At 35.2% G+C, this 15,813-nt stretch overlaps 1 protein-coding gene across 1 annotated transcript in view; it reads right to left on the bottom strand.

Annotated features, from left to right (window-relative positions):
• Nucleotides 1–2,437: 2,437 nt before the first annotated feature.
• Nucleotides 2,438–15,813, bottom strand: part of BCKDHB (branched chain keto acid dehydrogenase E1 subunit beta) — a 111,662-nt gene continuing 98,286 nt past the window's right edge. Inside the window, exons 10-11 of the mRNA XM_057369456.1 lie at nt 7,739–7,891; nt 2,438–2,774 (exon numbers count right to left, since the gene is read on the bottom strand). Of these exons, the coding sequence (XP_057225439.1) occupies nt 7,751–7,891 (141 nt within the window). The 3' untranslated portion in view covers nt 2,438–2,774; nt 7,739–7,750. The remainder of the gene's footprint in view (nt 2,775–7,738; nt 7,892–15,813) is intronic.

The following is a 15,813-nucleotide window of genomic DNA, read 5'->3' as shown; positions in this document are numbered from 1 at the left end:
TTTCGGGTCTGCTGAAATCTGGCAGAGCTTACAGACTGTGTCAGCTTATTTTGTTATGAACATATAATGCTCACTGAACCCCATGAGCTGCTGTGATAACAATCTCTGCCAGCTTGCTGAATGGATTCCTTTCAGTTGCTGCCTCTGAAGTTATGTGGCTAAAACAGAGCTTCTGCAGTATAGCAGTGCACCGGGAACACCGGGTTTTAGCTATGGGAGCAAGAAAGCTGTCTGGAAAGATTAATAGGCTCCGAATTGATTATCAGACCGTAGGAGCAGAGGTCATTGTGTCAAGGCCCCTGGCTACTGCAGTGAGAATGTACTACTGGCTAATCCTCTTATAAACACATGCACTTCCACGAGAAAGAATACCTCTAATGATTTAAATCCTATTTTTATATAATCAGTGCACTGTTTATTACAGTGAGGTTGTTATGGCACTACAGTCTTAACTGAGCTAGATGACAGAAGAGGATATAAGTCTTTCAACTGCAGTTAATAAATCCCAGGTCCCATGAAGYCTGTGTATGCCTTTTATAGAATCATAGAATSATTCAGGTTGGAAAAGATCTCTAAGATCATCYGAGTCCAACCATTAACCCAGCRCTACTAAGTCCACCACTAAACCATGTCCCTAATGGCACATCCACACATCTTTTAAAAACCTCCAGGGATGGTGACTCCCCTRCTTCCCTAGGCASCTTTTTCCAATACTCGACAATGCTTTTGTGAAGATCTCAGGATCCAGCATTACACTTTGTACCGTAAATATTTCCAGCAATTAGTGTTAAATAAGCACGACTAGACAGATTACCAATTTTMTGGACTATCAGCAAGGAGTAGTGACACAATTTTTCCTTTAGGAGTTAGACTGAAACAATCACTGCCAGGTTAAATCTTAGAATATCTAATTAGGAGACCTAAGTAGTTAAAAACCAGAAAATATGACTTGTCCTTGGATTTTATTATAAAGCAACTTAATGAGAAACAGTTATTTGTATGTAGCAGCATACACCTTCTTKCCCAATTTAGAACTGTAAGTAATTTTTCCATAACACGCACTTGAGACAGCCTCATTGTTGAGCACAGGTTATGTGAGTGAATGCTGCCATCTAGGTAGGCTTCTGGGAGCAGCACCTATTTTAGAACATAATCCATCTTTGCCAGGGAAAAATACTCTATTACCCAAAACACAGGAGAAAGAAACCATTTTTTTATACCATTGGACACACCACCAGTCACCAAAAATACAAAACCTGCCCCTCAACCAGATTGTAGCAGTCCACATTAAGAGCAAATATTTTCTACATGTTTATTAGAAATATATTATTCCATATTTCAATACAGGCAATTTAAGCTTTGCACTAAATTAGAAATCACTTTTATCCATGAAAACTGTAAATACAAAGTATACTGTATTAAGGCTATTAATTACCAAAGTACATTTTACTAAGGCAGTACAATTAATTGGATCTATTTTGTGTCCTTTGAAATACAGTAACAGTATGTTTTTAGGAGACAGTTACTAAAATATCTATTGATGTTCTACAAAGACAGAAATAATTTTTAAAACCATTTTTCTTCATATGCCCAAAATAGCTTCCATCCAGAGCAAAAAAATATAAATTATGTAATGCATCTATCTTATTTCAAACAATAAACAAGTTCTATACATTGCATTTACAGGAGATTCACAAGATTTGACAACCATTCATTTTGATTGGCCACATTAACAACTAGCTTCATTATCAGTTGTGRGATTGTTTAGGGAATGCACAAACTATGAATGCAGAATCTTACACAAAACKGTAGGAGACCTGAAAATATAACAATTTAGCACTTTCCTTAGAATTTACAGTGAAGTTATCCCCCTCAGCTTCCTCCCTGGTGTGTTTCAGCTGTCACCTTGAGGATTGTTCTGAGCAGGTTTGTGTACAAAGGTATTTTTCTGYCTGTCTGAAAGACCCCCCTGAATAATCACAGAAATGGCATCCATCTCCCCAACGYCTCCACACCTTACCCAATCTGATAAGAAGCAATGCAGCATGAGACTGATTWGTGCAGAGAGCAAAGCAGGCAAAAAGAAGGAACTGCTTTTGCTCAATTGCTTAGTAGCAGACACATTCAGTTTCTAGAGGGAAGGATATTGCAGCAAAGATGTATCAATTAAGCCTCTCACTCAAAGCAGCAAAGCAAAGAAATCTCTCCTCCCTTCTCAAAAAAAAAAAAATGGACTTCCCCTTGCAAAAAGGGAAATCATTATTAGGGACTATTTTACATAAAGCCACTCAAGTGAAACTCTAATGCCACTAGTTAAAGCATGTCTTCATCACACAAGCTGGTCTGGCTGTCTAAGGTTTATTTTGTTGAAAATACAGTCACATTCAAATACCTTCTTTGGGTTTTTCCAAAACAATAGCAAAACTAAGAGACAAYATAAGCATAATATGTTTTATTGAATAAAATTCTGCTTCTAATATATACACAGTGAAGTCTASATGTAACTTAGTGAAGCATGGCAATGTGCAATATTCATCCAACATCTGGAATATCTTTAAATACGTCTGAAACTACTTACTATAACAATCACCTGCCCATCACTGATTTCATAATTAAGGAAAATTTGAACTTGCTGAAGAATAGCCAAGATAAATATTAAGGATAACTGAATTAAAAGAAAAGTCTGCTATGTAAATTCCAAACCCAAAAGTTCTGATTAAAGTGTCAAGAGTTTTGAAGGCAGCTTCTGTATTTTCCTGTCGCTCTTCTCCTCTCTGCAGAAAAAGATGACAAAACAAATTACAAATCTTAAAACTGAAACTAATATCCGCACATTAAACAGACAGCAAACTCCAGGGTAATCCTTTTTCTTAAATTCATAATGTCTTAACTTCAAGGTGTATGAACTAAAGTAAATTACCAATTACTTACTTACTCATTTTGTATTAAATACTGTATTACATCTTTAAAGCTGCCAGGGTAGTCTCACAGAAGTTAGAAATGCTGCAAATGCTACCTAGTGTCAACACACCACTAATTATTGCCATTTGTGAAAAAAAAAAAATTAAGATGAACTGTCTTCTGTCCCACAATAGAATGCTAAGAATTTTTTTTGTATTTTTCTAAAGTTTTGTTTCGCATTTTTTCTTAAGCTCTACTAGATATACTATCATTCTACTATTACAGAGAAGAGGGGTCTTGTAAAGCAACTATAGTCAACACCTTCCCTGTTATGGGGAGTTTTATAAAGATAATTTCATTATTGACCTTGCAGGAATTTTCAGCAAGGTCTGGGTGTAAATATACTCTAGCAGCAGCCATACCAACCATCTAACTCATAGCTCAAGTAGAGTGGTACCTTATATGTTGAGTACTCACTGATTGTAAGTAAGATGTGATTCACTGGCCACTTGCAAGATTTTTGTCATCCAGCAGSAAAAGATTATAAACCAGGAATGTTGCATCCTACTCAAACCTTTGGAGGTTGTTTATTCTAGTGGGTTACARTCAGCACATTATTAAGCAGGCAGTCTAGCATGCCACATTTGTGATTTATGTATTGAAAAAACCTGGTTCTTAGTCTCAGGTTAAAAATATTTTGTAGTCTCTCTGTCTTATTTTTCAAACAGGGAGAGGAATTACAGTTTTCCTGTGCTCAAGTCAATCTCTATGAAGCCCAGCTGAATAGCCAGGAGCCCAAGGAAGACACAATTACTAACTAAAGTACCTRTTAGGTCCCTTCCTGTTTCCCAGCACAAACAATTTCAAACGCATGCTTGGAAAGAAAAATAAATTTAAATCAGCCCCCCGAAGATCCCCTAACATCATCTAACCTTTAAGCACCAAGATTAAATTTCTCATAAAACAGTTCTGCAATGAAGTTCAATGTGATAACTTTGCATTTTTAGAGACTAAGTTTGTAACAGTAACAATGTCTCTCCAAAATACACACACAATTTCACAGAGGCAAACTGTAACCTAGAAAAGAACAGATTTAAAATTCAAAACTTGACAAAAAAACAAAATATACAAATGTGGTAGTAAAAGCTGAAAAAGCTAACAGAAAAGCACTTAGCTATCTGCCATTTCTATGCTACAGTCACCCCTCAACATATTTGTGAACAAGAGTATWTTTTATAAAATTTGTTACTACTTTCTTCTGTTTCATGGCTACCTTCTGTTTCTTCTTTTAGGAGTTCTTTTTTTCGCCCCACCCCAAACAAACAGCCAGACATTGTTCCATTTAGCCAGGAAATGTATATCCATCCTAATCTCACTGCTTTTTTATCTTTATCTGTTTTCCAACCACAGAGAGTGATCTGGAACACAGATGCCTACCTGGAAGTTATTTGTCTCATAGCTAACATAGCTACAAATTTCAATAACTAAAAGCTGCTGAAAGACAGAGMCTTTACTCTTGCCTGTATCACTAGTGAAGTACACAAGACACATTAACAAACACTGTCTTTGAGCAGGAAATCCATCTGTACTGACAATCTCAAGATAAGCAACAATCCATGTGTGAGATGCTGTCAACACAGCTTGAATAAAACTAAATGTACATTAAGATAATAATGCTAATTTAATTAACTGCAGCATCCAATTTTCACTCTTCTAGTTCTCTCTTTCCCTTATTTYTCTGGGGGAAATGAGAGTGGCTGTGTAGGGCTGAGTTGCCAGCTGGGGTTCAACCATGACACCATCTTGACCATTCAAAACCCAACCCCAAACCCCTCTTCACCACGGGGAACTGCTAGCTCCKCTGTCTCCAGCAGCAGGACAAGAAGGGGCCCAACTTCTCTAAGATCAAGAAGGACTGATGGTGCTCAACTCCACACAAACTGTAAAACCATTTCTTAGAACTACACATGAGTTTGGAACACATWACCTCCTCACTCCATACCAATGGCAAGTAACAAATTTTACAATGAGTAGAAAAGAAGCAAATGCAAAGCAATCCTTTGAAATTGCTTTGAAACAGAGTGGGCTACCTCAGAAACATAAGTGGGCTACCTTGCAGGCAAACTCTGTGGAGTTGAAGCAGGATGGAGATCTATTGCAACTGCTGTATCAAGTATGTAAGACCAATGTGCAGCGCACAGAAAAGCAAGGGAATACTCCCCAAGACACATTAATGTTCTCACACAGAAAAACTCTGAGTAGCTCATTCTGTGACACTAATATATAGTCAGTCAAAATAAAAGATGTGGTGCTACGGGCCCCAAAATCTGGTGTTTTGTTAGACAAACCAGAAAGCAGAGTTTTCTGCGTCTTGACACTGTTTTTCAGACAACCCCTAATAAACCTGTTCTTTGATATGCTAAATCCACATTTTCAGCTGAACAATAACCTCTTCTGATATTTGTGTGTTGTTCAGCCCACAAGAGAAATATAAGTATCAATGCAGATGACTTCTCCATGTTTTAGAGCAGGTTTAGTGTGGACTTCCAATGTGAAAACTGGATAGTGTGCAAATGCTACGCAATCCCAGAACCCATTTTTTCAGCTCATACCTCGCTCACTTTACCATCCTATAGAGGGAACAGGGAGTTAACAAAGTCTCTGAACCACCAAATGTCCTCACTTTGTCTCCCTTTTCTTACAGAGGTAACAATATTCGGTCCTTTGGTTTCTTTTGAAAAGTGACAGATCAGAGGCTACCTAGCACAGCCCAGTAACTCACCTCAAGGAACAGATAAAACCAAACCATTTTCTTTAGGAAAGATTCCCTAACTTTGTTACAGTGGTGCCAAAAAAAAAGGAAATAAGTCTTTAATTAGTTTACTTCAACCTACATAAAAGGACAACTCTCATGAAAAAGAGAGAATTGACTAGACAGAATTCAAAAAAGACGACAGGTCAGAAAACAGCTTTAGCTTTAATTTCAAGGAAATTGGGTGCATTAAGAACTGCATAAGCCAGACAGTCAAGGGAGGGAATTGTCCCACTCTGCTCTGGGTGGCCTCACCTTAAATTCTTTGCACGGTTTTGGGCACCACAACGCAAGAAAGCCATTAAAATATTAGAGAGTGACCAAAGGAGGGACATGAGGATGGTGAAGGGTCTTGAGGGGAAGCTGTGAGAAGCAGCTGAGGGCACTTGGTCTGTTCAGAATGGAGAAGGGGAGACTGAGGGGAGACCTCAGTGCAGTTACAACTTCCTCATGAGGGGAAGAGGAGGGRCAGGCACTGATCTCTTCACTCTTGTAAACAGTGACAGCACTCAAGGGAACAGCATGAAGCTGAGTCAGGGGAGGTTTAGGCTGGATATCAGGGAAAGGTTTTTCACCCAGAGGGTGGCTGGACACCGGGATAGGCTCTAGAGAAGGGGTCACAGCACCAGCCTGACAGAGTTCAAGAAGCATTTAGAAATGGTGTGATTCTTGTCTTCTACAGGGCCAGGAGTCGTACTTGATCCTGATGGGTCCCTTCCAATTCAGCATATTCTCTGACTCTATGAAACGCTCTGGCATGTCAATAACAAGCCATTTTTGAGAAAAGTGGAACTGCTTTATATTTTGGAGACACTGCCTCACTGGTAGCAATCCCATTTCTCATACAGGCACTCCACAACCAGTTATTGAGGGGAACGAACAGTGGAACGCAAAAAAGTCTCCTGAAAGTAACTATGCATACAAAGGAAATTACCATAATGGTATTGGCAACCTTCTATCCATGGCCCTAAATTTAATCAGTTTAATGCACAGGTAAAATGGACAGAAGATGGCACCCCTAATATAGGGCCCACCATGCCACTATTGTCTTTGGGGTTAACAACTAAAAATCCCCTGCCAGCCCATTGCAGACTTTTCTTATTCAAAAGGAAAAAGGCCTTTTGTTTTCTTCTTTTTTTTTTTTTTTTTAATTTCCCATGTACAAGAACCATCAAGACTGTATCTCAAAACCAAGGTTACTCTGTCCAGTTAGAGCAGAGAATACATTGTGTTAGTAAATTTTCTAAACTGYTAAACTCTGGTTATTAAACACCAGAAGTTCTCYCACAGCCATGTACAACCCTAAATCYAGATCAGATACTCTACCATCAAATGTTACTCAGCATAATATTATAATGAAAAAAGAGATGTTACCAACTGTGATTAACTGACACAGAAATATACATTACTTCACAGTCCTGGTACTCTGCAAACAGAAATCTCCAATGATCAAATTACATTAGAGACCATAAAGAAAAAATATTTTTAGAATAAGTATTGAATATTAGCCTTATAACTGTACTTGAACAGAACTGTAAGACACTACAGATGCTTCACATATTTTTAATGGTTTTTTAATGGTTTGTGTATGTTTGCAATATAGAGCCAATACACAGGGTAAATCGGGTGTTATTAGTCCTGCAGAATTACAGACCAACCTAAGAACGAAAAATTATAAAATTTAACACTATGGTTTGCCTATGAAGTAACTTGAATATTCTAACAGAGATGAAAATATATTCTCTGCATAAGTATTGCTCTCACCCTTCACTTCATATTSTTTTCACTTCTCAGGATTCAAGTCATTTAATTTTCAGATTGATTAAGGTAATTAATTTTTAACACTCACTTCAATGGTGGTGCTTAAAAATATTCAGACACCTTTAAGACTGAAGGCCCAAAGCCATAAGAGGCAATTCTCATGATAACTAACTAAATAAAAAGTAGTATTATAGCCCCAAACCTTGCAGTAATCCTGTCAGAATCCTTATAGGCAAAYTGTCTGTATAAGATATTATTTCTCACCTGTTCCACTGCTCAGTAGTTAATCATTTTTCTAAGAGCATCATAGCATTTCCATTTGTCTGGGATGTAGAAAGGCTCAAAGATGTGAGGGAAAGGAGTGTCATAGCCACACACTCTTGAAATAGGAGCTTCTAAATTCAAAAAGCATTCCTCCTGTTAACAGAAATACAGAATAAATGTTAGTGAAGACATTATTTTCAGGATTCTTGCATCACAAATTGAGGTCAAATGAACTTTGCCAGACTGACAGTCCTGGAAACACAAAACTTCTATTTATATCACTGAATAAGTAGTTGAGACCAGAATAGTGCTTCCTTTTGCCCAAAAGGTCCTTATTAAAATAACAACTAGTATAAATGTTATTTTCATTTTGTACACGTGTGCTGCATTAAATCATAGGCAGGTTATATTTAGTACATTTTCTATACATCCAGACAAYTGCTGCCAAGAAACAAATATTTTAGGAACATAGGAGTAAGAGTCTCTTTCCTGTGCCACTTTCAAGCATATAGAAAAATTATATAATCTAAGAATGCATATTATTTGTTGGATACATGAATATCACATCCAAGCTTCTTTGAACTCTTAGATTATTAAAGCTCTGTCTAAGCATTAAGCAGTTACAGAAATTAGGTGGATTTGCACATCTCCAGCCTTTGAGTTGGATATATGCAAATCCATGCTCTACTCAAAACCCCAAAACCTGTGTTCTACTCGGAGATCAGATTTGGTAATGACTGTGAGAATTTCAGTACTTGACCTAGTATGGTACAAAATATTACAAATAACACATTAATCTGAAAGCAACCTGTAAATCTGTAACATTATCAGCCTTAATAACCAAATAAAYAGGTTTCAATCAAGTATCACAGTGATGGCATGGATCACAAAGAGCTGCAAGAAGTCGATGTAGAAATAACTTTAGCCAGATCAAACTGATGTTGATGCTAATTATCAGCTTCCTTTGTCACCATAGCTTAGCATAGGTATTTGCTTTCCAAAGCAGACCCTTTATGAAGGGATAAAATGTGTCTCCTCCTGGCCTCTCCTTTATGGACTGCAGCAACCTGGCCAACTTCCTCTGTATTTGGCTCAGCAAAGTGGAAGATGAAGTATTATCTACCAGTCCTTTTCCACGAGGCCCACAAGGAAAACAGTTAAAGAGCTGTGCTTTTCTACAAGAGAGTGCTAAGTATTTTCTCAGACTGATGAACTGTTTTGAATGCACGTTGCCCTGCAGTCCAAGGCAGCTTTACTCCACTTACTGTGCTTTCTACACATCCCAGCATTTGGCAGAATAGAAGCTGCTGGTAACACACTGAGATTGCAGCCTTTCACTGTAGCATTGTGAAGTGGGGTTTTTTGGACAATGAATGGAAATAAAAAGCCTAAGAAGTTGTGTGATAGCACACAGTATAAACTGCACTTAATAGTGAACTAATTCACCTAGAAAACTTCACATTCTGAGAGGGTCTGAGGTTAAATATATAGGCAAGCAATATAAATATTTTTTGAGCTTCATTTCCAGACACTTTTTTTTTTTTTTGTAAAGCAAAAGATTCATATTAGCACAAAATCCTGGCAAATAGAGTGCAATAAGTGTATCTGTCCACGAGGTAGATAATGAATATCCTACTACAACTTACTGGAAAGAATATTTTTGGTACTAAACAGTTCTTGATTCCCATTTTGTAACTGACCAGTAAGACAAGGCAATAATTTTTGGACCATCCCAAAACTGCCTGCCCAATCCACCTCTCAGGTGGATTACCACAAAGCATGCAAGTGTATTCCAGACCCACAGCCTCCCAGTCCTGCACTGCTGTTTTCAAGTACCCAGCACAGACCACCATCTAGGAGACAGACTGTTTAAACAAATCGAAACCTTTCAAGGATGGACCTTAGAAAAAACCTTTAAAGTTAAATGGTTTTGGAAGTTAAGTAATGATTTCTCATTCAGTGTAAAATGTTTTAGACTCAGTTTTGAAAATCTRTATGAAAAAGTCATATTCATTTAGCAGGATATCCATAATTTCTATAATTCGATTAAAGTGTAAATTATTGCTCCATTAGAAAAATAAATGTTTACAAAAGCAATAGATATAGTTAGTTATTAGTTCAATATATCAAAATATTTCTTAATGCAAAAAAAAATGAAAACACTAAATTGCTGTCCTTCTTGCTCTGCTTCCTAACTGCAGAGGCCAAATTCTAGCCTCAGTTATTCAATATGACCTTTGCCAATTTTCCTTCATTTGCCTGATTTTCACTCAAAGCTTCCTTGAAATACATGATTATATTCTGTAAAAACATTCTAATTGGTCACATAATTCTATCTCAAYATTTGATGCTTAATACACACTTACAAAGACTTTTCAAAACAACTTCAGAGCAAAGTGAAAATCTGCTCTTGAATTTCATAGCAATCAGTCAAATGCATCACACRCACACCACTTGAAAACAATCACTTGCCTTGGTTTTTAGAACAGGAGCTAAAACCAGGGACTGGCTGTATGTTGCATGATTATTTGTGAAATGGATCTTCCAGTACTTGGTACACTTAACCTATTTCCTCAGATTATAATACTGTACCATTTATATATCTTTATCTTTTTCTTCTATCAGAGATTCAGAGTGTAAAAAAAAAAAAAAAAAAAAAAAAAACAAAAAAAAAAAAAAAAAAAAAAAAAAAACAGAGTTCTGAGTGTAAAACTCTTAAAAATGTACCGAGAAGTGCAGACATTTATAGAGATTTACAGTTGTACAAAAAGGATAAAATAAGAAAACAAATCCATTACTGGGCATTACTGAAAGAAAACATTAGTCATCAGTCTGCAATGTATAGAAAAATAAAGCAATCTGATCTGCTGTTGGAGGAAGTGCCTTTAGGCATGTGGCCAAGAACAAAATAGTTAAAGAATTTTTTTGCTCCAATCTGTCCTTCCTTTGGAGAGAATCTCCACAATTCCACAGTCACAGTAAACAAACCTTCAAATGCAAACACTTTGATAAGTAGACACTAGTAAATTAAACTCTTTAATGTACAGCTAGCAAATCTGACAAATTCAAACTCAGTCTTTGCCCCTATTATAGTCTTACTTTCTTTACTTCCATATTGTTTGGATCTATTTCATTTTTCCCCTCTAGCTGGCAAGTATTAAAATTAGTAAACAAGATTTTTTTTTCATTTCATTTCTACCAGTGTGTTGAATATTTCCTAAGTGACAAAGCTGCCCTTTAAAACAAAATTATTTCTGCTACATTTTATGCCATCAGAGTCTCTCCCATACTATTCTTATTTTGCAACACTTACAAGTACCGAAAAACTGACAGCTACTAACATGCCAGATGACAACCATATAAGAGCAGAATTTACTACTCCTTTTTCAGTACAGGAATTTACTTTCTTTAGGACGATAAACAAAAAGTTGGTATTAAAGATTAATATGAATACAAAGAGTTGGGTAGAACTTGTAATATATATTTTGATATAATACCTATATATAATAATAATAATTGGTATAATACCTATTATATTAAAAAGAAGACTAAACATATGGKTAAAGTCCATTAGACAAATCATAGGAACATTCTTCATGCAAGAGTATTCATTTTTTTGCTGATGATAACTACAAAATTTAGATGCAGGAACTCGTGACAAGTTGCAAAGGCTTAATTAAACTGTAGTCAGTTTGGCAATTAGAACTCTGAATTTTGCCATCTCATCTATAGATTAAAGGATTTTAAAAAAAACACATATATCATTGAAGAACTTTTCTGAGAGAAAACTTATCGTATCAGAGTTTCACTTTCTGTTCTGGATTTTTACTCATATTTATTTATGCTGTTGCCATAAACTAAAGTGTGGGGTTTAAATAGTTAAAAACATTTATTTCAGTTCACTTCGTTGATGATTGTTAYATCTATATTATCTATTACTTCCCCATATGGATTTTCAGCTCTAACCTACCTACTRTTGTAAAAATAAGATGAAACCTATTATAGGTTAATAATGAACACAGCAATATCATTTACAATAAAATCTATTTTTAATTCATAGCTTAGATTTTCAAAAKAAGTTTTCCAAAGAAGTTGTCAATCAAGCCCGATTTTATAAAATGTGTAATTCATGCAATAAAGCTGACACTAAATACAGATTAAAGGTCTTTTTCTTTGGTTTCTGCTTAAAAATAATGTCTAATTTAAAAAATTTTCTTTCAATAACAGGAAAGTCAAGCATCTGCAGTTTTCATATGTTTCTCAATTKTAGTACAATACTTTCCTTGACAGCTGCAAGCACCAAATGTTACACATTTTAAACATAATTTGCTTTGACAACATATATGTGTCACATTCCTATGAACAGTCACTTCCATGAGCTACGTAAGTACTATACAATACACCCACAAGATGTTTTCAAGTTGAGATATGTGTAGAGAGAGACATATATATTCTTTCTTTAGAGGATTTTTTTTTCCAACAGCTAAGCCATGTTTGTCTTTAAATATTTCTATAAATCTTTTCYTGATAGTTACAACAGTGATACAATTTTTCCTCAGAGAAGTCTGCAGTTATAGGTTGCAAACTTTTAACTTCAATGAAGGATTTTTCTCGTTTTTACATCACTTTAAGACTATATATTTATAATTTAGCACAGATTAGTAATGAATAATTTTATTTGCTACCAATTCTTTCAATTTATGGAATTAATATCTTGTCAAACACAGAAAAATAGTTCACTGCTAAAATAATTTATTTTAMGATTGCCAAAAGAGATCATATTTTTGCTTACAAAATACTTCAGTAATTATAAAATAAAGAAGAATTTAGAGGGGAAAAAGATCTGTTCTGTGTAATTCATTGCCTTGCTGCCATTATAAGGCAATTAGTATTAGTTGCAAATATTGTCTTTATACTAAYAAATCACATAAAAGAGTATTTATAGATGAAGTAAAATTTACTGTMTAAAAGATAAAGTATTACTACATAAAATTAACAATTCATACACAGGTTTRAAGATTGCCTTCGAATTTCATTTCAGCCAGCTTCAAAAATTAATAGAACAATCTTTAAGAACCCAATATATGACTGGCATGGTCTGTTCAATTTTCTTTATCAAGTTAACAACAGAACCACTCCAACAAACACTCAGAGCAAGAGCATTAACTTGAAGCTGTTGGAATTAGAGCCTTGGTCAGTGGCTCAGTTGTCTTGGTTGCAGAACTGCACAAAGAAATCAGCACAGAATTCCCAAGGTATTTACAATACAAAACAAAAAAAATCTTTATTTATATCAAATAGATTATCTTTTCAAAAAGGATAAAAAWTAATAAAAATCAATTTTTATTTCTTCACAACTTATCCTATGTTTTATGCAAAAAAGCAAAGACTTTGTATGAAAATTTTACACCATTTAAATTGACTCTGGTAGAATCTAGGACTAGAATTGACATATATTCAATTCAGAAGAACACACAGACAGGATTTAAGTTCTTCCCAGTAAATGTGTAAATTACATTGTTTGGAGTATGAGGCGCAGCAGCCAGCACAATTCTTCTCCACAAAACAAATGACACACTCAAGAGGATGCAACAGGACTTCCAGAGTATGGACTATGTCTTTAGGCAAGTCAGGTTTTGGATAATTAACTGCAATCTACTAGATTATCACCTCCCACATTTTTGCAACAAATACTAGAAATACTGTTTTCTCCTAGGCAATCATTGCTACCCCACAGCTGAAACAATCTAAGGTATTTCCTAAATATATATATGCTATATGTTAGATATSCAGAATATGACAGAATTATTCAAATAGAAACTATTCCTCTGTATAGCAGCAAACCACCGTACAGACAATGCCCTACAAATTATGTTATTCTATAGGATATTMCAAGTTTTCTGTGCACTTTCTCAAGTGGCAATTACGAATATTTGCACCGGGACCCATATATTTTCTAAAAGCACACCCAAAGCCCCAGAGGTAGAATGATTTCCCCAGCCCACCAGTATCTGAAGGTTATTGCTTTATTTAGTTATTTGGCATTACTAACTCATCTGTTCAGTAAATGCTCCTCCAAACTGCTACACGTACGATAACACGGCTGAATAATCCAAGGGAAATCAATAGAGCTAAAGCRCCGGCTTAAGATTATTCTTATGTGAAAATGTTTGCAGATCACAGGTCATTTTTCTGCATGAATGAGCAGTTGTTCTGCACAACAAACATTTGTTAAGCTTTTCAGTGAAGATTAACCTACTTCTAATTAACTACTACCTTTTAATAACAAAAGCTAAAAATATGCTACCAATACAATCAGACTTTATACTTTTTGATCATCATTTATCACCCACCATTCTAACTACTTAYTCAAGTTTTTTGTAAAAACATCTCCTGGTTAAGCTTAGCATGCCAAAAGTGACTGAAAGGATTTGCTGCTAAGAGTTTTAATAGTCATTGAGGGGTATTTTTATTTTTACAGCTGCTGAGGCAGCGGAGAGATTCTTGCAAAGACAGCCTTGTCAGTGTATGTATCTGGCACAGTAAAATTCTCCTAGAAGTACTTCTCTCAACACACACTAATGAACTTCAAAGGAAGTGCAATTTCAGCTTTTGTTACTAAACAATTTAAACCAGCACATTTCCCTTTTCATACTGAAACATTTGCATTTTGGGACAGCAYAGTGAGAATGATGCTGTCACTGTGAATGTCCCCAAATCCTTCTCCAGGACAAACCACAGCTTGGCCAGGCAGCCAGGCAGAAACAAGTACAAAGGAACTATCCTGTCCTCCCATGAAAAAGTCACAGCTTACCTAATATTTTTTACATGATCACATTTACACAGTAGTGATCAAGCAAAGCAGGCTCAGAGTAGAGGGGATTATTAGATTACTTGACACAAAGATATAAGGAATTTTATAGCGCATTCTTCAAACTAAGCTGTCATTTTACTTATATATTCAATTTATAGGAAGCTGCTTGATGGTTCAAGCCCTCAGGTAGAAGGACTCTAATGAAAAGCTTCAAGTGACTAATAAATGTYCTCTCATATGAAGGCAAAATTAACAGTTAAGAAAGCTGGTGAGAATAGAAAGGTATTTTTTATTCTACAGTAAAAGTGTAAACAATTGGAGAAAAATGTAATGAGGTTTTGTGTAAAGGTTTCTGTAAAGAAATACTCAGAAACACAAATTATATTGCAGACTGAGCCTCTGGGTACAGGCTAACCCAAAAAAAAGCATGAAATAATCATTTTACCAAACTTCATACAGTAATTAGCTTTTCTTCTTTCCTAGAGATGTAATTTTTTGTTTTGATCATKCTTCATTTCCTACATTATTACTCAAACAGGCTATATTGATATTCCAGTGTAATGAGAAATTGCCAATAAAACAAACAGAAACAAGATCTCTAAGAGAATAAGAAATTAATACTTCAATAATTTTTGCAGCTATAAATAGTCAATGCAGCTCTGTTACAAACGACCAAGAAATGTGCTGCAAATGGAACACTTTTATTTTAAAATATTTAATAAGACCATAAACACTTAGCATTACATGTCTTAATTTAAAAACTGGTCCAAATATGAAGATGAAGAATAATATATTTCAGAGGCTATGAAATTTTGAGTTTGCTTTTATATGCCAGAACAAACAGTTCAAAATTATTGCCCTGAGTTTGAAGTCAATGAAATGCATGCATAAAAACAAATGCATGGGACCTGTAACATATCCAGCAATATTACACACAGAAACACATAACAGAATTGATTATTTTTACACMATAGAGAAACATAACAGTAGATGTTAAATGTATATTTTAGGAGTCTCACAGAAGTTTTCATTGGATCAAGCCCAAGTATTTAACTTGGTCTCTGTTTTAGAACTGACCATTTAAATAAATTTAATACTTAAAATGGTTATGCGAGCTTTATTTCTATACTAAATCATTTACACAATTTTCATTTTCACTCCACTAATGAACTTACTGCTTTAAAGTCAAAACTATAAATCTTTTACATAATCTAATCTATATCTTCCACCAATATTATCAATTGTACAGTGAAATTTCTTA

The sequence above is a fragment of the Malurus melanocephalus genome, unplaced genomic scaffold (genome assembly GCF_030028575.1).
Source record: "Malurus melanocephalus ecotype Western Australia unplaced genomic scaffold, MMel_1.1 scaffold_4, whole genome shotgun sequence".
Classification (NCBI taxonomy): Eukaryota; Metazoa; Chordata; class Aves; order Passeriformes; family Maluridae; genus Malurus; species Malurus melanocephalus.
Note: the sequence above shows the minus strand (reverse complement) of the source record. Positions and strands in the feature narration are given on the sequence as shown.